General features: G+C 43.7%; 1 protein-coding gene across 1 annotated transcript in view; it reads right to left on the bottom strand.

Annotated features, from left to right (window-relative positions):
* Positions 1-1,814: 1,814 nt before the first annotated feature.
* The window catches only part of PTGFRN (prostaglandin F2 receptor inhibitor), a 54,447-nt gene continuing 34,137 nt past the window's right edge, over positions 1,815-22,124 (bottom strand). Inside the window, exons 14-16 of the mRNA XM_075494185.1 lie at positions 13,936-14,043; positions 6,715-7,020; positions 1,815-5,450 (exon numbers count right to left, since the gene is read on the bottom strand). Of these exons, the coding sequence (XP_075350300.1) occupies positions 5,284-5,450; positions 6,715-7,020; positions 13,936-14,043 (581 nt within the window). The 3' untranslated portion in view covers positions 1,815-5,283. The remainder of the gene's footprint in view (positions 5,451-6,714; positions 7,021-13,935; positions 14,044-22,124) is intronic.

Raw genomic sequence — 22,124 nt, 5'->3', positions numbered from 1 at the left:
GCTCTTCTGAGGGACCTGGAAATCCACAGAACCTGGCTTCCTCAATAAACCAGGCATTCCCCCGGAGCTCTCTGCATCAATCATCTGCTGGCTACAGCCTAATGCCGTTTTCCTCAGTAACAGAAGGAGATGCCTGGCAAAGGGCCGTCCGATAGAAGGCTACGTGCTATATTTAAGGTGTATTTACCTCACACAAGAATGAGCAGTGACTTTTTCTTCAGTTAGCATGTCCCACAGCTTGGATCAGTTGTTAAATGCTCTTTCTTGAAATACCATCTCTCCTGATACCTGCTGTGCAGACCTCGGCCCCCTGCAATCATAGAAATGTAGCAAGTCCCACTGAAAAGGCAAAACTCATACATTTTCTTGGAAGATTTGCATGACCAGCTTCACCTTCACATGACAACAAGGAGGCAAGTGTTCTCATGCATGCTACTTGACTCCAGTCAGCTTCAGCCCAGTGGAGGTTTTAGGACTGGCCTGGGTTCTACCGTGGAACAAGCCCAGCCAAGCACATTGCCTGAACTCAGTGCTATAGAAGCAACTAAACAGCCAGGCTCTGGCACAAAAGTGCTTTTCAGGCTGTCTCTATGACACTAGGCAGCTAGGTACCTCTACAGGCAGGTAGCTGAGTTGAACCCATGGCAGATACCAAGTCTCCAGCATCACCTCGTAACTCCCATCATTTACTGCAACACTCAGGCAGTTACTTGCAAGTATTGCCCTTCATCTCCAGACTTCAAGTTTTGGCTTTTTCTTTTTTTATGATAAAATCCTAGCACGCTTTCAAGAACTGTATTAAGATCGAGGTCATCCCAGGGGGTGGGGGAGGCAAGAGGATTTCATAAAGCTAATCCAAACTTACTGGTAAGCTGTAACCTGCACAGCTAGAGGCCAACAGCTGCTGTCCCACAATCATGCCCCTCATTACTCATGGGCACATATGTGTTAAACATCTGCAGCTGCCAAAGGCTCTGCTGAGGGATCAGAGACCATTTATGATATTTCTCTATCTCAGCTGATGGTCTCTGTCACCCCTTAAGAACTTACAACTTGGTGCCACCTCCCAGCTTCCTGTAAGCACACTGCAGAAGATACCTTCCCATGCCAGCTACACCACCACCATCTGGAAATAAACCAAAAGTATATACTTTGCTGTCAACTGGCCTGCACTGCAGCCATCTCGGAGCATGCACCAGTTTGAACACAAACCAACCTTGTCAAAGCCTGTCTTGGCCTCCCAAAACTACTTCTGCCTCAAGCAATTTCTTGTTGGAAAGCAAGTCACTTCCTTACTGTGCCATCATGGTGTCCTTATATAATTGCTGGGGGGAAAAAAAAAAAAAAATCCTAAATTCAGCCATTGGCAAGGTAAGCAGGAAGTTTACTTCAACGCTACTGATTTTCCTCCTGGTACCTTGGAAATAAGAAGCCTCAGGAAGGGTTCAAAAACTCAACATCTAATGCCCAGGTTTTACAGCAGATACTGAACACGCACTCCGAACTGTGACTCCTGGCCCTAGGTAATCAAAAGGAAACTCCCACAACAAAAAGGTTGACTTACAGTGGGGTAGAAACAGGATAGACTCGGAAAATAATTACGTTCCCCAACTCATCACACAAATGTAGGCAAATATTTAAAACTTACTGTAAAATATGGCTCATGCTTACTTCACAGGGTAAGCAGTGCTGGAAACAGGACTCAAGGTTTACATTCGATACCCTTGCCTCAACAATAATGTCTGCATACATGCAAGGTACAAGGAAAGAACTGCCCATAGCTCAAACATTCAGACCCATAGCACAGACATAATCAAAAAGGCTCGCTCTTTATTTTAAACATAAAAAGAAACATTTTACACAGCATTGTTAGAACTATTTGGTACCTGCATTCCAGAATTGTGCCAAACACTTTATTTTATAACTTTGAAATTAAAACAAAAGAAAGAAAATATCTTGCCCTTCTGCTATTTGATGTTCAAGCTTGTCCTGGATCGAAATTCCAAGTGCCTGGAGGAATTTACCAGCTTAACCAGGAGATGTGGCAATGTGAACAGAGGAAGATCAACGTGAGCCCTTAGGATACTTTGACAATACCACAGGTTGCAGCAGGGAGGACATGGATGCTTGCACTGCATCTCAGGCAGCTTACTCTCCTGATACTCTGCAGGTTTAATACACAACCAGATGCACACACACCTCCACTCACACAAACCCCGGTCGCACGGGAAAAAATAATAATACAAAACATGAAAAGTGACCTAGATTTTTTTTTTTTTTTCATTAGAGATAAGATTCCCACTCTATTTTAAAAAAAGGGGATAATACAAAATTGGCACAAATGGAAGGAAAGCTGAGGGCTAAGTCTAGCCCCTCAGCTTCTAGCCTTCCAACTACAGCAAATACAGGGTGGAAGAGGATGCAGCACTGCCTTACAAGGGGCTGGCAGCAGTACAAGCTAGCAGCGAACTCGCTTCACTTGGAATGACAAAGATGGTTTGTTATGGGCCATGAAGGAAGGTCATTAGCTAAGGACATGGGGACCTTTCACTAAAGCGGGGAGCTCTGACCAAAATAACCCTGAGTTTTTTCCAGCAGGGAGTAAGTGTGCTATGTTGTGTGCTTGGGAAGAGCTGGCAGTTCCCTGCTTGTTCATTCCCTAATTATTGCATTACAGTCATGATCCTCTCTCCCTAAAACTTAGCCAAGAGCACATAAACAAGGAGTCAGTCTGCAAGGACAGAAAGTGACTGATGCTGTGCTTTGAACTTCACCACCACTACCACCCCTCCCAAGATGCCCCAATGCCACAGGCCTTCCGTGAAGAAAGTGGATGTTAATGCAGGAAAGAAGCTGCTAGGTCAGTGTGGGAAGGACAGCCAGCATCCCAAACGTCAGAATGGTGTTTCATAACATCCAAGGAAAAAGTAAGATTTCACTACACAGATAGGAGAGGAAGAAAAATTCTTGCTGTCAAAGTAATATCTGAGTGAGTCCTTTCCTCAACTCCCTTCCTTTGGAAAGCATTGCTACAGATTTCTGGGCTTTCACAGCAGAAGCTAGAGACTGCTTCTGCCCTGTTCCTCAGCAGAGGCAGCTACATCTGCGTGCAACATAGGCCTTTTCAGAGCTCTTCCAGAAAGGAAAACATCAGGCCAGAAAGAAAAGTTGCTATGAATGTTCAGGCCAAAGTCTTCCAGAGTTTTATAGGTTTTGGGTGTCCCAATTTTGGAACACTACATAAAATGTCTTAGAGAGTCAAGTAACAAGTTGCAAGCCCCAAATCTGCAAATCAAGTCCATTTTGAAGATGTCTCACATTCAGCTTCCAATAATCACTGGACACCTCTATGCATACATATGTATACATATGTGACTGCATGCGTGTTCACAGGCAGGAAGCAGAAAAGCCTTCTAGAAAAAACCCTCATGTCAGCCTCAGAACAAAGGTCACAATGCAAGACAGGAAAAAAAACACCCACACAAAGGAAACTCACCGCAAAAAAACCCCTGATCTTGGAATAGCAACAGTGTTGAGTGCGAGGTTCCACAAACACTAACGTGAAATGAAGCCTTCATAGCACAGATACTAGACCTGCAGCTCCCCTGGAATGTGCAGTGGGATGAGCTATTAGTGAAGCAGACTGAATACATAACGAATGTCTAGATTGGCAATACCACGCCACAGCCACTACCTTCTGTGGATGCTCTCCTTTAGCATCTTTTATCTTAAAAAAAAAAAAATCTGGAAAGAATTGAGCCATCACCTCAACTCTACATTTCTCACCCTTCTTGATGTGAGCCAAACCCTGGCTGTGATGTCAGGCTGCGGTACAGTCCTACTTCCTTGTTTGTTTATACACAGTATCTCTATTCTGACTTTTATTGCTTAAAACACCAGCTGTGCTGGGAAGACAGAACTGCCTGGAAAAGGAGCTGCTTCCACTCAGGAACCAGGTCAGTGTATGTGGAAGACCAAAGCAGGACTTCTATACTATAGCACCTAGGAATAGGTCTCAAACTCATGGGGAAAGCCCTGTTGCAGGCCCATGCACAAGACCAAGATCCGTGGAACCTGCAGGATTCTTGCTGCCCTCTTGGGCTTGCTCCTATTCCTACCCTGAGCTGCACTTCAGCTACTGCAGATCTCAGACTCTGCTCACAGGTTCAAGGGTTACCACTGAGTGACTCGAGGAAGCAGCATTTGAGTCTGGTCTGTGCATTTGGTAATACATAGTTTACAAGTTTTCTCTAAACATGATCAGTTGGCCAATTGCAGACAGAGATCCATCTCATTTTTATTTTTTTTCATAAGTCACACCATCACCAGTGGGGCAAGGTCTCCCAAGCTCTTCGCCGAGGCCAGCAGAAGGCTGGGCCTCATACCTAGACACCACATGCCCCCCTGCCACAAGCAGAACAGGGTCTCAGGCACAACGTGAGCAGCTGTAGTGGGGGGAAAAGAAGGTGGAAGGGTGAGGGAAAAGGTGGCCATAAACAGACATCCAACAAATGCTTGTCTGAGGATTGACTCTTCAGGGATGCCAGGTTAGCCCCTATTCACCACAGCTAACAGCTTTGAGCACTGAAAATAAAATTTTAAAAAGTTTAAAAAAAAGTGTCTCAAAGACCTCCAGGCAAGTTACGTCTTGGGGTTAACTGCAAACCCTTTGAAAGCCAGGGAAGAGAAGGCATGCTGACAACCATAAACCAATTCTTTGCTGGAACAGTCTCATGAGGCACCAGCAGAGGAACCTTCTCCAGCCTTCAATCCAACACAGAGAAGTCTGTGAGATGCCAAGGTGGACACAGAAAGGGAACAGGATGGTGTGATGAGGGTAGAAGGAAAAAGTAGATTGGTTAATACAATTAAAGTCTAACACTTCTACCAGTCCCTTTCCCACCCATCGTCCTGCCCATCATGCTTTCATACAGGGACATCTTTTCAAAACCAAGGGGAGGGACGGGACACTCTCCAAACAAAAACAAAAAAAGCCTTAGTGAATTTTGTCACAGGGCCCTGCTGAAAGAAGGCTCAACAGTTTGCACACTAGAAGGACATGATCCCTATGCAGAAAGTGCTGCTGGAAAAGGAGAACTCCAAGTCGCTAAATATGGCCTGAATGCTCTCAGGGCATGACGTGTAACAAGGAGAAGCTTGAGGTCCAGGCTGAAATCAGAGAGGAAACGCACTGTCTTGTCTGGGCCTGTGAGCGAGTGTCTCAGCACAGTCCAAGAGCCCTGTGAGTCTCTCCCGAAATGCAAGCATGTCTGGCTCCCACGCTCAGTCCATCTCCATCGACATTAGCCGGCGACGCTCTCGTCTTGTTTCCTGCACTTCCTTCTTGCAGCACCAACGGGAGCTGCAGTAGCCAATGAGGCAGGATAAGAGTCCAATGACAGTGGCCAGACCAATGCCAATCAACAGGGGATACTTGAAAGCATTCAGAACTGAAAGAGGAAGGCAAAGTCATTAGATATCATGAGAAATTCAGAGATCCCCTTTATTTGTTCTTGTCTAAAAAAGGAGAAAATCCCACATTATTCAGTCATGGGCAGATTAATTATTTCAGAAGGAAATTACACTAATTCTCCTTCTTGATTTCTGTCTTTTGAGGTTTGGAAAATTAGTCTTTTACTGGACTCCCTTACCTCCTCACCCTAATTCTTCCTCCACCATTTCAAAGCCTCAAGGAGGCTAGAAGCACCAGAGGAACCTTGAAGTGAGACAGCAAAGTACAGCTAGTTCCAAGAGGTAGTCCGTTACCTGTTCCTCCAAACAAAAGCCTTGCACAGTTTCCCCATCAGAGGCAGACTGTAGCTGCACTCTTTGTAATATGTTTTCAAATGGCAAGGAGTGGACTCATTTACAATTTGTTTGATTAGATCTACTTGTACAGTATATTCACTGCCACTCGGCAACCCTGTCTAATCCACCTCCAAAGTTGGTACCTAAACAAGAAATTTGATGTGCAGGCACCTACTGCTCAGTTAAAAGGCAGCATCAAGAACTGTAAGGAGTTCGGAAAGTACAGTTGTAATACTTATCTGCACAGTAGGGGGAACAAAAACTTCTGATTGCTTTCAAGTTCATGGAACTTGCCAATATGACCTTTCCGGGAAATACTGAGAAGAAAGCAACTAGTTCAAAACCTCTCCTGCATTAGTTTTCCTCCTTAGCTACATGCTGAAAGCAGGATCTAGTGTGCAACTTGCTTCTCATGAAGTCTAGCAACACTTGCAACTCAGGTTGGAAAGCAGACAAGGTATTAAGTGCAGGGAGCAGCACATCTTGTGGTTAGGAGAGGGAAGGAAGGAGTCAGAGCTCTGACTTTCTGTTCTCAGCTTTGATATTAACCACAACGCAACTTTACTTCAGCACGCCCCATCTGCAAACCAAGGCTTCCTCCTGCAGGCAGCAGAAGGGTTAACACTTGGAGAGAATACTATGCCTTGATTGATAGATGCCCCAGCTATGCAAAACATCACTAAGAGATCAGGAAACAGAACTCTCCAGTCTTATGAGAATGATCTGTTCAGGCCTACCTAGTCTACAGAATCTGGAATCAGAAGTTGCAAAGGATAGAAAAGGATGACAAAATCTAATGAGATTATCACAAGCACCTTTAAAAAGAGCCATGGGGAATATTTGTCACAGAAAGACATGACAAGGTGTTAAAAAAAATATTGCATAACACATGTTGCAATCTCTTACCATCCATTTTCACAGATAGAAAGATGGGTTTGGCTTTGATGTCAGGTTCCCGCTGCCATACACCAGTGGCAGATCGCACCCACGGAGTCACTACGCAGTAGTGGTTCCCAAAGTCGTGGTCCTCACAGCCATGCACGCGGAGCCGGAATTCCAGTGGGCTGATTCTCTCCAGGCTGAGATCACTGCTCCCGTTTCTCCTGCTCTGCGTGACAATCCCTCTCCGGTCCAGTGAGGCCAGCAAGATGGGCTCTCTGTCCAACGCAAAGGAGCGCACAGCAAACCAGGAGACATCAAAGGACATATCATCTGCATTTGTGGACAAAGAAGAATTTGGACACGTTGGTGAGCTCCAAAGAGTATTCATAGTGCCACTTCTCAGCAGAAAGGTTAATCTGCAAGAAGTATAGCCAACACTGGTCTGACAGTGGAAGAAAAAAAGAAAAGAAAAAAGACAAGAGAAAAAAGAAAAAAGGGGAAAAAAAAAAAAAAAAAAAGAGTGCCGTGAACATGTCCTTTCTAGGAGGATTCAAGCAGTGAACTGCAATGAAATGCACTGGCATGAAGAATGTAGCTGCACAGAAAGGGTGACTTACTACAGGGATGACAAAGAGGAGATTTCTTGCTTTCCTGCCTGCCACTCTAAAATTTATATTTCATCTCTGATCCAAGTTTTCAGCAAGCAGGCCTAGTGTCATAAGTTCTACAACTATGCTGAACCTACATTGAAAAGGGATTAAAGTGCTAGGTATTTGCTAGTAGACAGTGATTTGCAATCACTATCTTCATGGAGGGCCTACACAACCATAAAGTCAGAAGGCTCTTTCCTGAAGACTCCTTAGATTTAGTCTGCCTAAATGAATACAGAGATTCTACACAGAGCACAAAAAGTTACCTACAAAAATACAAAGCATTCAGGAGCAAAGCCTGACCACAATGCTTTTATACATTTTTTCCAGAGTTACGGGTTACTGTCAGGCGTCATCAGGCATCACGCCTTGTACAAGTTTTACCACCCAAGGAGATAGTCTATAAAACGCATTTACAACACCTTTAACATTTAACACAGCTGACATGTAGTCAGAGTTCATCAACACATCTAGCTCTTTCTATGCTCATGCAAGATCCTATTGATCCCATTAGCAGATCTCAGTCTTAACCCTATTAGGCTGATGTAGCCGAGTATCTACTTTAAAAATCACTGCTATTCTTTGCCAACGTGAGCCCAGCAACATCTGTCAGAGTCTGAAACCTGGCATGACCTAGAGCATAGACAGGAAAGCCTGCTCACTTGTTTCATCAAGAGGTCTTTCTTCCTGGCACATGCACAAACTGATGGGCCCAAACTGGACACAGAGGTTACTATTTCTGTCCCAAGTTTTGGGCAGGTAGAATGTGTGCGTAAGGCTTAACCTTTTCACACCTAAGACAGTCCCAGTGATTTTGGCAATGTATCAAACCTTCATTTGCTAGTATTGAGAGCACTGAAAAATACAGTATTAGCAACCTGAAATTTAAAACTCATCCTTCATCTAATTGAGTTTGCTCTTCTCTAAGCTTCCACATTTGATTTCCAGGCTAGTGGAAAAATTAAAGCCCTAAACCTGCTGCTGTACTCCAATTCTTTACAGATATAAGTGAAGACAATTTTTAAGCCTCTACCAGGCAAGCTAACACTTCAGGAAGGAAGGGAACCTCAAAATAATATTTTAAAGTAAAGTGACATAAAGGGACATCCTCAGCTCTGCTACTTGGAAGTACAGCAATAGCTGGCCAGGTGGAACATTCCCCCTTACTACAGCCAAAACCTACCCACTGTTTGGGGTATAATTAACTCCCCTGTAAGGTGCACTGGTTTTACACACATCTTCAAAAACAAAACAAAAGGATGAGAAAGCAGATGTTACTACCAGAGATGCCGGCTGATCAAACTGTTTCAAGACACCAGCCAGTTTCCTGCCCTGCCTGCTGTGGCCAGCTGCTCTGGGTGACGGCACAGAACCTCAAGAGAGCACCTTGCCTGTTTTGCAGCCCTGCAGCAGGAATAGGTTTCCCAGTTCTACATGGGGGTCATCATAGGTCATATGGACCAGCAGCCCTCAACAATCAGTCTTGCCTATCATACTACAAATACTACTATTAGTTACTTGGCATAGCACTTGGACCGCTTCCCTTGAAAACAAAGTTAATAAAAATTACCATAAATGCATGTTCAGTTAAGGGGACCAAATTTTGACCTCTGCTTTATGTACTCCTCCAACTGTCTGCGGGAAACCGGGCCTCTACTGGAGAGAGCTCTGTTTCTATAAACTACTCTTTGTCTCTGCTGCCTGTTTATGCCAAATACGGTAACAGCACCAGTCCACAGGCAGTCACATTCGGAACGACCAATTCCTTCCAAAGATCAAGACTGCCATTAGCTCTTGTGTTTCCAGGTACCACAGGAGCATATGGACACCTTCCAGGCTAAGTCCAACTATGCTGAACACACCACTGAGCTGCCAAAAAAGGTTTAAACAATAACTTTTTATATAAAAAAAAAATAATCTAGCCTTCAGATTCCCGGGCAACTTGCTACCTTTGAAGAATTCCTTCTTTTCAGTCTCAGTTAATTTGAGGTTCCCTTCCCTCCACATACAAAGATGAGTGCAGGCACTTGCTGTCATTTTGAAATAGCTGAATCTATCTTCTGTAATTACAACATGGGACAACAGTATTATGCCAACATATTTTATTAGTCAGTATACACAGTGTGCAATTAGTGACTCACTACAGACAGTCAGAGGGAGGATTTGGCTCCGAGTGCTCTTTGTCACTATCCTCCTTGAAATAGCTTAATACAGCAAAGTCATCTGATTCATTTCTATGTAACTGTGGTTTTCATGCAATAAAAACACAGGAAAATTTAGCAAAACCAGGACATAAATCAGGTGCTCTCTAAAGATCAGTGAAGAACATGCCTAGCAGCTCGCAAGTAGTAATAAATACGTAGTTTTACTGACATAAAACAGGTCACACACTAGGCTTCCCAAAAGCATCTGTACCATTCCACACACACCTCGCATCAATGTTGACAAGTCACTCAACTTTTGTCCCCAATCTACAAAAATCAAACCCAACCACAAGAACCACACTCACACTTAACACTACAAAGGTTTCTTCCACCAGTTCCTTCCATGCTCCACAATGTTGTAAGTAGTGTGGGACACCTGGACAAGGTGTCCCACATCAGAGGAAAGCATAACATCCCAGTGCCAAGCTCAGAAGGCCATCAAGGACCTCAGTGCGCCCAGGTCATGCAGCTCAGCTGCCTTCATAAAGGAACACAAAACACTGGGAGCTGGATGCTTCAGAGCTCTGTGAGCAGAGTAATAGTGGTGCTATGCTTCCTCCCCTCCTCAGTTAGTAAGGATCATCAACATGTAAAGCACATCTTTATGCACATTTCAATTTGACACACAGGACTAAGCTGTCTGGGTCTTAGCTGCTTCCCTGGCCAATCACTCCTCAAAACAGGGAATCCTATTTCTAGACCAGCTCTTAGGAACCATACACTTCCACTGCTTAGAATGGAGCTCTCTCAGCATCTTGTTTCAGTGCTGAATCACAATTTTGAGACCCTTTTTGTTTACTACATTTAAATGAGGCTGAATAGGGCTTCCTAGAGAGCTGAGCAAACCACTTCAAGCCATACAAGAAGTAAACAAGCTGGTTTTGTTAAATTCTCCAGAGTGCCCACTGGGTCTGTCTGGAGCAGATAAAAAAACCCATCTCCTTTCAGGCACAGTAATACTTTTAAATCCCTAAGCACATAGCCCAAGAAGGGGTGATCCGGGAAGTCTAGAGAGATCATTTGTGAAAATGTGTATTCAACAGAAATATCAGAAGCAGCTTTCATATCTTCAGGGCACAGAAGAACTACTATTCCCCCTGACACACATACTCCCCTCATACCAATTCAAAACACCAACCACAGCTGCCAAGCCAAAGGAGCACTTCTTTAGATGGAGCAGTTGCTGCCATGTACTGAGCTTAGTAATACACACTCCATTTCAGCAGGGTCTCAAAGAAGCAGAGGAAATTAAAGCATGCAGCAGTCACGCCAAAACATTTTCCACCCTTTTGAAAATTTCCCACAGGGTGGGTACACACAAACACACACACAGAGTATTGTGAATTGCCTCTACCAGACAAGGGGCCAACCCGTAAGTAACACTTCTAGAAACAAATGGATCGATCTAACTGTAGCAAAGGGCACTGACAAAGATCATTGGTCATTTAACTTTTCCTCAGCTCCTCGGAAGTACTTTATTTTTCTTATTGTGCATACAGAGAGGAAGAAGAGGTGGCATCTGACACCTCAATTTATTACAGGAAGCATACATACTAATCCACATGCATACGTGCAAAGTTGAGTGCCTATGCGTACAAGAGCAGAGCTGGCTGGCATACCAAGTGCGTTCAAAGTGTTTTGGATGCACATTTAACAAGACATCCTATGAAATTCCCTGATCCTTCTTTGCTCATAAGAGAGCCCAAAACACAGCCCTGCAGCAGGTCTGACACCAGAAGAGTAGATGGCCTTTGAAAGCCATCATGCCCCTCAGAAGACAGTCAAATGCAATTGCTCCGCTCTCCTTTCTCATCACATTCCCCAACGGAAAGACCATGCCTGTACTGCTGTCATCCGTTTTCTTCTAGGACATGCTGGCAACTCTTGCTTTGTTTATCTGCTTACCTGGTGTAGGCTTTCCCTAACAACATGCCCCATTTCCCCACTGGGATGAGATGGCCCTGTTATTTTCAATCTGTCTAATGTTTGGCACTTATTTAAAAAGCAAGTTCTCCATTCCAGTTGTGAATTAAGTTGTGATACTGACTCAGCATGGAGACAGATCAGAGATGGGATACAGGGGAATAAAGTTACTACTGAGGAACTTCATCTGTTTGTTATCATATGAGCCCTTAAGGCCCTTCTTCACCTAACCTGCTCTGTTATCCCCCCTGCTCTAGTCCCCTCCATCTCTCAAGGCCAAGAAGGCAGACTAACAAGTGAAGTCTGCACACCCTGCAGGGCTTGCATAGATTCCAGCTGTTCTCTACAGCTCTTCTGCTGGTCTCATCCAGAGGGCAAGCAAGGACTGGAGAGAGGCCAGCTTCTCAGGCCCATATGAAAGGCCCAGATGGGCTTTCTCCACACAGCATGGCTAGTTAGGCCCCAAATCCTGCTCATTCAGCAACTGGAGGCTCAGCGCATGAAAGGTTCCCTCAAAGCCTGCCACAATGCCACACTTTACTCCATTCTAGGCCTATCTGTTGCCTGTGCCTCATCTGCCCCATTACAGACTCAAAAAAAAAAAAACCCCAACCCCCCAAAAAACAAAACACCCCCCCCCCCCAATCCAAAACAAATAGAAAACCCACAGAGGCAGAGATCTGCCATGTTCAAGATGACATTACCCAGCTATGGAACAGATTACAGCACTGACATTTAAAACTCTGCACTGGCAGCTGCTGACCACTGGAAACAGCATCATTTCCAACTCCAGGCATCATCTATCAATTCAACAGACATCCATGAACCCTTATGAAGTTGCCCAGTTAAAAATTAATTGTGCTGATGAGCAGCTCCTCGAAGAGGACACCTTTTTACTTCGATCCCTTTGATTATCCTTATCTTGTCAGTGCTTCTCCCAGTCTCAAGCTACCAAAGACACAAAAAACCATCACAAACCCAACTGCAGCAGAGCACTGACAGGAGAGCCCCGCTGTTACTAAGGGGCCTCTTTTCAAGTTTTGAGTGAGTCAGGGATGCTGAGACCTCTTTCACAAGGCAACCCCAAGCTTATTTTAGCTGTCGAACACCAGCAGAAGCAGCAGCTGCTCCCTGCCAGCGATTATTGCTTTGCAAAGGAAGCCAGCTGCTTTGGGTACTGCCTCACAACAATACCTGTAAGAGCTTGGGCACACCTCAACTTAGAAGAGGCTTCCTGCAGAGCAGAAACCGCAGGACAGACTGAGGTATACGTACAGGCATACGTCACCGCTTACTGTGTCCAATATCCCAGGCTATGAATCTTTTGACAGCAATAAAGTTTACTCAGCTTTTCCTCCCTACCAAGCATTTCAATAATACAATCTACAGACTTCTATCATTTTTTCACAGGCAGCACACAACTGTAATCTAGCAAATTGCTTCCCCGCTACACTCAGATTTAATGTAGAACAGACATCTTGGAATTTCAAAGTGATGGGCCTTTACTAAGCTTGGTACTTCATCTCATCAGCTACTACATTATAAGTAATATTTTCTGCACAGCACCTCTTTTGTAGTGGCTTATGCATAGATTTCTAAGTTTCGCATGAATCACAACACCTTCATATTTAGGTATATATATTTACATTTACATACATACTTATAGATTTATTTAAAATACATTTTTATATTCATATATCTAGAGAACGACTTTTAAAAAACTAAACTCACTCCAAACCCAAATTTTGGGTATAACCAGAGTTATTCCCACAGCATTTTGATGAAAAGCAGCTCAGGCAATGCTTGGCAAGCAGCTGGGTTTTGAGCAATTCTCGGAACTTTTCAGCTCTTCATAAAAATTTGTCTTTAAAGTGTTCGCTATCCTTTTCACAGCAATTAGGTACTATGTTTCTTTCTTATTCCACACAAAAAAAGGAGGCTCACCCTCTGAAGGCATCAGCAATAAACATTCATTTTTGGCATTTAGGCTGCAGTAGTCAATTATTGTGATTTCTAGATTTACATTAAGCCTTAAATTCATTCCAAAGTGTGAAGCTGACTGGCCAGGTGACTAAGATTTGTTTACAGATGACCATTTTCTCTTAACAGGTTTTGTCAATGGACCTCTTTTCCAATTAAAGGAAACAGGAATAGTTTTCATGGCCCATCTAGCAGTTGTAGGCTGAGATTGCCAGCAGTGGGGTCAGTTGGTACAGACAGTACGGGGGGTTTAGCAGTAAGACCACCTTTTTTCCCCTTCCCCTCAGAATGTGAAACAAAAACCCCTTGTTTCAAATCGGACTGTGTAAAGCAAACATGCTCTCCTGTATTTATCTAGTTCTATAGGATTTTCAATGCTGGTTCTCAATTCTCCAGCCTCACTCAAAGGACACAGGGTTGTAACTGCTGGTATTATTTTGCCTGGTGAAGGCAAATGAGTTACAAGTAAAATAATTTTGTCAAAATACCTGGCTCAAGTGCCATTCCTTCCGTTGTGACGATACACAGCAAATCTGCCAGTTCACCCTGGTAAATCGTCAGGTTGTCAGAATGCACCGAGACATTAAACACAGGACCTAGAAAAGAGTAACAACAATTATTCACGACAGGCTTTTCTTCAGTGTCCAAAACCCTTCTTGCACGTTTTTGAAGTATTCTCTGCTAGTTTATGAAGACAGAGGTCTGAAGTAGGGATAAGCAATCACGTAAGTTTTCACAAAACAGTTATCCATTTTTAGCCATTAATTCCTGCACTAAGACAAAGTACCCAAACTGCCAGACCTGTCACCCAACAAAGAGGCTGCTGCCCAAGTCTGCCTTCTACTGTCCTGCACAAAAGGAGCCGGTCTTCCACTGGTAACTCCTCTAAAAGAATGAGAGTTCAGGTCTTCAGGCTAATCCAGCATGGATCTTTTTGGCTGAGGCTGTCAATAGGAATTCAAGTTAGAGCAAACCAGTGTTTTAACAATACAGATGGTTCTGCTACGGAACTGAAACGCAGACAATACAGAAGTGCATCTGATAACACTTTTCTGTGGGTTTTCCTTCAGGCTCTGCCACAGATAGCTTCTTCTCTAGAAGATGTCTCAAAGCCCAAGGTAACTCCTTCAGTTGCAAAGGGGTGATGATATTGATGAAAACCATTAGGCTGTTATGAAATGCTCAGACACCGTGACACGTGGCGTTTGACTTCTGAGGTACATAAGTTAAAAAACAAAACTTCCTCAAATTTTGACAACTACATCTCTGGTGCAAAATTAACAAAACCACAACTCCTCAGATATGCTGATATTGCTAGTATTCTCTATTTCACAGGTCAGAAACTGAAGAATACATCAAAATACCCTTAGTGATTTCTCTACGAAACAAGGTGAAGGAGATGAGTAGGAGGAAAGCTGATGATGATAATAATGGTAGCCTCCAGGATGACTCTGGGGGAAACGGCCAGGGAACCCAAGAAGGAACTTGGGACTCAGATTAAGAAGTAACCCTTTTTACCCCCCCTGGACTCCATTAGCTGCTATTATTACCTGGCTCTGGGACAGCAGCAGCAGCAACAAGCATAGAAAGGTGGTTTGGGAGAAAAGAAAAGCTGTTGGAAGATTTGCCCTCCTCCACTCTTATATACTCCTGTTTTAGTACAGGAACTGTAAATTTCAAATCCACTGAAGGTCAGTGGCAAACAATGCTTTTGATGGAGAACATTTAAGGAAATCATCCAAGACAACCCACTTGTCCCTTGCCCTCCCAACAGGTTTCTGTGGAAAGCTATGCTGATAACTCACCACACTGCACACACTTATCACATCACTTCCAAACTGAGGTTCTAGAAAGAAGCTTGGATGTGCCGTGAAGCTAGAGCTGTCATTTTTGGTGAAAGTATTCTAAACTACAAGGGCCTGGCTTGTTTTGGTCAGCAGAGATTACACAGCACACTAAGAAATGAATTCCAATTACAATGCAATAATTACTTCTGTGGCTTCCAAAATTCCCCCCACAATTTCCACTGGGCACAATGTGCTGCTCTTTGTTATACCATAAATTTCTTATAGCCCTCTTCTCTGCCCCATAAGCAGTTGTACTTTGTACACAAGGGCAGTATGTAGACATATAATCCCAGAGGTTTGTACCCATTTTGACACTAGAAGTCCTCTCTATTAAAAATTAAGATTGCAACTTACCCCACCAAGCAAGGATAAAAAGGTGGTAGAGATGGAATACAGGTTACATGTGGACTACCAGCCAAGACTCCTGCATGCTTATGCTAGAACATATTTAAGGAAATAAGAGACCCAGAACGCTTTGAAGTTCAGCTGTTCAGGTAGTGACTTCACAAGCTGGCTGCGGCCTTAACTTAAGCTCAGCATGATGGGATCCTTTTCTGGGGAAATGGAGAGAGATTAATCTCATTGCTTCCTCAGCCTCTATCCAAACTCCTTCTATGTGAATTCAGTTTGTTTCCTGACATTCACACACACACACCCCCCAGCCATATTCCCCTTGCCTATTTGATTATTCATCTTCAGACAAAACAAGGCATTTTCCATCATTTTCTTTGGAGTTCAAGGTCCTAGGGGACTAAAGGCAGCACGGATCAGGGCACTCCAGCCAACTATAACCAGAAAAGTCTCAAGCTGTGTGTGAACTGTCACAGCAACAGAAACAAAGAGACTATCAAAATCTGCCAGGAACATCCCTGCATTCCCAGCACATACCCTCTGCTGCACTGACCAAAGACAACACAGCACCAAAATAATCCTGGTACTGTCTATAGCTCGGGGTCTATCCTAAGTCCCAGAAGTGAGTGAGGTGACATCATGTTAGGAATATGGGACATGCTCTACTCCAGCAAAGAGGCTCTGTCCTGGCTAGATGCTGGCAGGGATTGAGCAAGGGAGATGAACTGCATGATCGCAACTTTGTCAGGCTAAGGATGGGCTGCCTTACCCCTGCCCTGGCAGGGTAAACAAGGAAAGACAGAGGGTACATATAGACAGAACTTTTCAGGCCTTATTTCTAGGTTGCAAGTCCAGGCATATACTGCATTCAACAGACACCGGCTTCAAACCCTGGCATGCCAACAAACCACTAATGCAGAGTGGAGTCTGAGCACTCCTGGCCATTGAATGTCACGAGGGTAAAAGCTAAGCTTGTTTGGTCACTCAGCCAGGAAAGGCCATGTATCACGGTAACACAGCACACTCTACATACTCTTCAGTTCTGGGTCACCAAGCACATCTCCACCCTGCCTCCCACATGAAGAGTCAAAGCTTCATGGGCAGTAAGAAGGCTGCTAGGCAGCAGCTGCTCTGTCATTTCATGATCATACTTCCCCTTGGTAAGCCACAGTTACTTCCCTTTGGTTGTTTCCCTACTAGGGTACATCTGCAAATTACCATCTGTAACTCCAGGGAGAAATCACTGTCCTGTGTTAGAAGAACTGGATTTCAACAGAGTTGAGAGATGTGTCAGGGGTTGTGCTCTTCCCTCTCCCAGCTGAAGAGGGAAAACAATTATTTTTTATTTTTTTAAACCTAAGCAAGCTTCATTACAGTGAAAGCTTCTTAGTTTGCTCTTGAAAACTGTGTGGTTGCAACTTCTTAGGAGGAACATCTTTCTTCTTTGGAAGTATCTTAGGCCTTCTGCCCACATTCCCCATGCCTCAAAGGACAGAATAAAGCATCTTCATAGATTTCCACCCCCACGCCCACCCACTACAAAACCTGAAAAGGCAGGAGGCTGTTTTCACAGAAACCCATTAGCCCTGAGCTGGACCACAAAGACCATTTAATCCCCCTATACTTCGCCATAAGGTACACTTGAGTCAGAGTTGTAGTCACTACACAGCCTGGGAAAGATTCACAGAAGCTGATGATATGGCTCTAATCCCCCATTAAAAGTCATCTGCATGCCACCCTTCTCTATAGGAGGGTTCTGGTCTTGGTTTTGTTCGGGTTTCCTCTAAAAAACCCAACTGACCAGCGCTTTTAACCTGATTATAACTTGCCTGATTTATGTCCCCAGCTTAAACAACTTACTTTGGCTTCAGCTGAACCTGTCTGGCAACAAGATGAGAGAAGCACGAATAAGCTGCATGCCGACCTCAAACAAAAGCAGCAGAAAAAACAGGGTTTGTTAGTGGGTTACAAGCAAAACCATCACCTTATCTCAATGGAATTCTGCTTTACTGCACACTCAAGAAAAGCACCTGGGCAAAAAACAGCACCAGAGGAAACACAGGATGCTTCCAGATACATTTTCAAGGCTCCTGAGGACCTCCCAAGAGGTCACAAATGTGCCACAAAAACCTTCTGCAAGGTGTGGATCCTGTGTGTCCCATCCCCCCCCCCCCCCCATTACCATCACACCGCAGTATTCAAGATGCCCTGGATCTAGACTCCACCAAGCAGGGCTTGGGACACAAAACCCAAGTGCTTTTCTTTAGTTTTTACCCTCCAAGAAAGAAAACCAAACCCTCAACCCCAAGCTTACAGATACAGACATGTGGTAACACGCAACTCCCAGTAGACACTGATGACGCTGACTATCAGGGTCTCAGCATCACCACGCGCAAGCACTTGCAGTGTTACAGGAAGGGTCGGGGAGGTGACAAACTCTCCTTCGATGAGATCTAAGTTCATGCTATGTTAACACTGAGAAAAACAGAACTCTACAGATAACAGATGATGTGGCTTTGCTCACCTTGGCACCTGTATTTAACCGTTTGAATTACTGTTATTGGCACCTACTGGTCACTTGGGGGAATAAACAAACCAGAATTTAGTTTCAATTGCAGGGTTGACAGATCAAGCATGACCTGTAAAGCTCATCAAGAACAAAGCAAAGTTAAGTGTAGGAAAGCTGCTGAGGAGTTTGAAAGCTGAGAAATAATTGGATTTTAATAACTTCAGGTTTGAAGATAAATGTCATGCCCTCAGCTAATTTGGCAACTAAAGAGCACAGATTTACAAAACAAACTAGCATTCCCAATTCTAAGAGCTAAGCACCAACCTTCCCCTAAATTGCCATCTTCTGCTGAGATCTTTGATTTAAACTAAGCCAAAATCTCTGTTCCTCACTATAGTAAGGCCATATGTAAGCTTAGATACAACACCTAAAAGAAGTTTTCTTCTTTATTAAAGTAATAACAATTTTATATTAAAAAGCATCTGCAGTAAAGATAGGAATAAAAAGAGTTTTCAGAGCATTTCTTGACTTCTGAATGCTTGAAAAACACTATATAATTTTAAACAGAAAGTGAAGAAACTGAGTTTAGAAGTTTACTAGTACAAATCTAGAAGTGCTTAAAGAGCAATCAGGTTCCAGGATCAGGACCTGTTTGGTGTAATTTTTTCTGAATGTCCCCTTTTACGGCAGATCTCATTGCTCAGACCATTGATTTTATGCAGCCCAGGAAGGAAACTCCAGGATCCAAATCCAATAGTGATATAGTTTTCAGCTAAAAAGTGTATTGCAAATTCTTCCACATATGTAAATGAAAGGAAAAAGTGTTTATAAGCTGCACCAAATTTGGTTTATTACTTTGTGCTCAATCAGATTCACACTGAACAGGCTGCAGGGTGGAAAGGAGGAGTTGAAGTTTATTGAGTTAATCTACTTGGCTTAAGGATTTACATATTGGAGAAAAATAAAAAATCCTGAGCCCTATTTACCTGATGTCACCCCATTCTCCCTGCTTTCCTTCCCTGCTCAGTAATCCAAACACCTTAAATCTGCAAGAAAAAAAGAAAGGGAAAAGGAGGGAGAATCACCAAAAGCCAGTTAACATCTAGATTTACAACAGAAGAGATCCTAATTACCTAGGTCCTGGGTGACATTTTGGCCTTTTCTATATCATGTTAGCCAGTACTTCTCTGCAAAAACAATGTATAGTCTCCCCACAGACATGAGTTACCTTTATTTTCCAGACAAGTAGGGTAGAGTAGAGAAAGGTCAAGTAACCTGACTGACAACAGAGATCCAGGGCAGGCTGTTCCACCCAAGAAGCCTGCGCCCAGTCCATTACCCAGCAGGGAGGCCACAATTACTGCGTGCAGCTTCCCTGCTTGCAATCAGCCAGCACCACGGACCACAACGGGGAAAAAAGCTGATGCAACCCAAAAGTTCTCTGTCTTCCAGAATATTACTCATATCTGCCCTGGCACCAAATCATTCACTCTTGAACTGAGAATCCCATGACCTGCCTTTCTCCAGATAATGAGTTCCCTCACCCACACTACTCCAGCCCCCTGCCCTCTCCCTGCTTCTTCATGGAGCTGTTCCCTAACAAGTTTTACCCTCAAGCCTCATAATAGCTGTTACTGGAAGAAGCCCCCAAGTAGTTTAGTCTGTGGTTTCTACTTCCAGCTACAAATTAATGCACACAGGCATACAATGACAAAGCATGTTCCTGCCCATTAACAGTGGCTGGAAAATACCAGCCTTTCTTGCCAAAGAGTTTCTGCTGCATTGGTCTTCATTCATTTCCATGATTAAGGTTTCTTTCCTTTAAGAATCTTTCTATTCTCCTTTCTTGAAACTGAGTATCTCTCAGGGTCATTGCAGGGCATCATTTCATTTTAATTGCAAGTTCAGCATTGATACTCAGCTCATATTTCAGCAGCTCTCAGTTTATCTCAGCTTCTTCCAAAGTGAATGATAATACATTGCTGTGCAATGAGCTCACATGCAGATGTAATTCAGAGTTGAAGATTTCATCAAGACGCTTCCCTTAAAGTTCTTTTATTTTTGCCTCTCCAGAGTTTTCTGCCCTCTGCTGAATGGCACAGGGGGAAGCCAGCTCAGAGCACAGCCAAGCTCCAGATGGTTCTCTCTCATGACATACTTCTCAATATGAGATCAAAAGCTTCCTTCTCCCCGCTTCCCTCAAGGGAAAGGAAAATAAGTCACTTCTGTGGAAATCCCTGTGAGTGTATAGTGGGCAAAGACACTCTAAACACTAACCTGGGTTGCTGGGTTCAGGGTAAAAGGGATAGAAAATTAAAGGACAAATGCCAAAGAAGAATTTATGACACCAAGATAAACCAGATGGCTTTCACAGAGACCAGGTGCCTTGGCATTAAAAAAAAAAAAACCAGCTGCAGGCCAGCTGAAGCCATTTGAACCAGACTTGTATCAGATAAGCACTCTGATCTCAAGGAAGTTCCCAGCTATTTGACTCCCACCTTTGCTGGCCAGGTCAGCTAAGGCTGCAGGCAAAGGGGAGCATGAAAAAAAAGACAGCTTCTCTCATCCACTGCTCAGCCCTTGCAGTGCAAAGGCGCTGCCACTGGAGCAACACCTCCAGGTTACCAGAAGACAAGTGAGAGATTTCAGGTTGGGTGGGTAGGATCACAAGTCTTACAAGAAGCTGTCTTGATACACTGGCTTCAGAAGAACAGCAAGGAACAGAAGACAGGTGTGTTCCAGGCTGAAAGAAAGGCTATGTACCCATACATGATCCAATAGCTCAGGAGCAGAGAGGATGCATTTGAGTTTCAGCAGAAATGATGCAACTAAATTAAGGGAAAATTTCAAGACAAGCACTGGCAGCTGCTCTTGTCCCTCGCATCACTGGGCAACCTTTGAAAAAAGAGATGGCAGAACTTCTGTTCTAGACAAAAAGAAGCACTGAAGAATATTAAAATCTTCATATGGGACAGCTTCCCCCTGCCCCCCAAATGAGCTTACTTTGCTTACAGCTGCTGGACATAGAGCAGGCATTCATTTTATGAAATTAGTTTAGTGATCCATGTTATTCATAAGGCCAGACCAGAGGATCCACAAGATCCTCTCTGGTCTTAAAATATGTTCAGCAGAGAACAATCTGCCATTGATTGAATATTTGAAAACTAATGACCTACTAGGCTCCTCCTCACCACCCCCACCCCCTGACTTCCAGTTTATATAATTCAGCGGACAAAATCCACATTTCATTTTTTAGTTCAGGAAGTTTCAAACAAATGCCTTTAAATTAACATTTCAGAACGCTAACCAAATGGAATAAATACGTCCCTCTGCAACAGCAAGTGGAGAAAGAAGAGAGATCTCTGCTTGCAGCCAGCAAGTTCTGCCTTGAATGGAAAGAATCTGAGCAAGACATTTTCCACAGATGTTCATGGAAAAACATTTCAGACCACTGCCACATTTCAAGCCTATTGTGGCAGGAAACACTGAAGTTTCATGTGCACAGTCCCCAGCTCATATATAAAAAGCTTACAGGCCTCCTGCAGTTCAGATAGATCACATTGCACGATGCGTATGCACACTAAAAACCCCTCCTTGAAACATCACTCAACTCAGAGATCTGGGAGGGAGTCAAACTACAAGAAAGGATTTCCAATCCTAGCAAGCCTCCCCACCCCCTATCAAAAAGGAATCAATAAAAACAACTGAGAAAAATTCCTCCTGTGACTAAAAGCTTCATGTAAAACCCTTTAAGGGCTTCCTTCTGCTGAAAATGCTGCTTCTGCATTTCTGTATGATCACCTCCCCACTTCATCCCTCCTAGTACAAGCTGAAAAATGCTGTCAAAGTCCAAGCCTTCAAAGTAGGGAGGAGACTGGAATACCTTCTATTTTTCAAAGTTGTACAGCCTTATTATATCCCTCCCAACAGTCACAGTTAAAATGCCTTTCTGTTACACTTTGAGAACCCC

The sequence above is a fragment of the Mycteria americana genome, chromosome 1, assembly GCF_035582795.1.
Source record: "Mycteria americana isolate JAX WOST 10 ecotype Jacksonville Zoo and Gardens chromosome 1, USCA_MyAme_1.0, whole genome shotgun sequence".
Classification (NCBI taxonomy): Eukaryota; Metazoa; Chordata; class Aves; order Ciconiiformes; family Ciconiidae; genus Mycteria; species Mycteria americana.
This window is presented reverse-complemented; position numbering and strand designations above follow the sequence as displayed.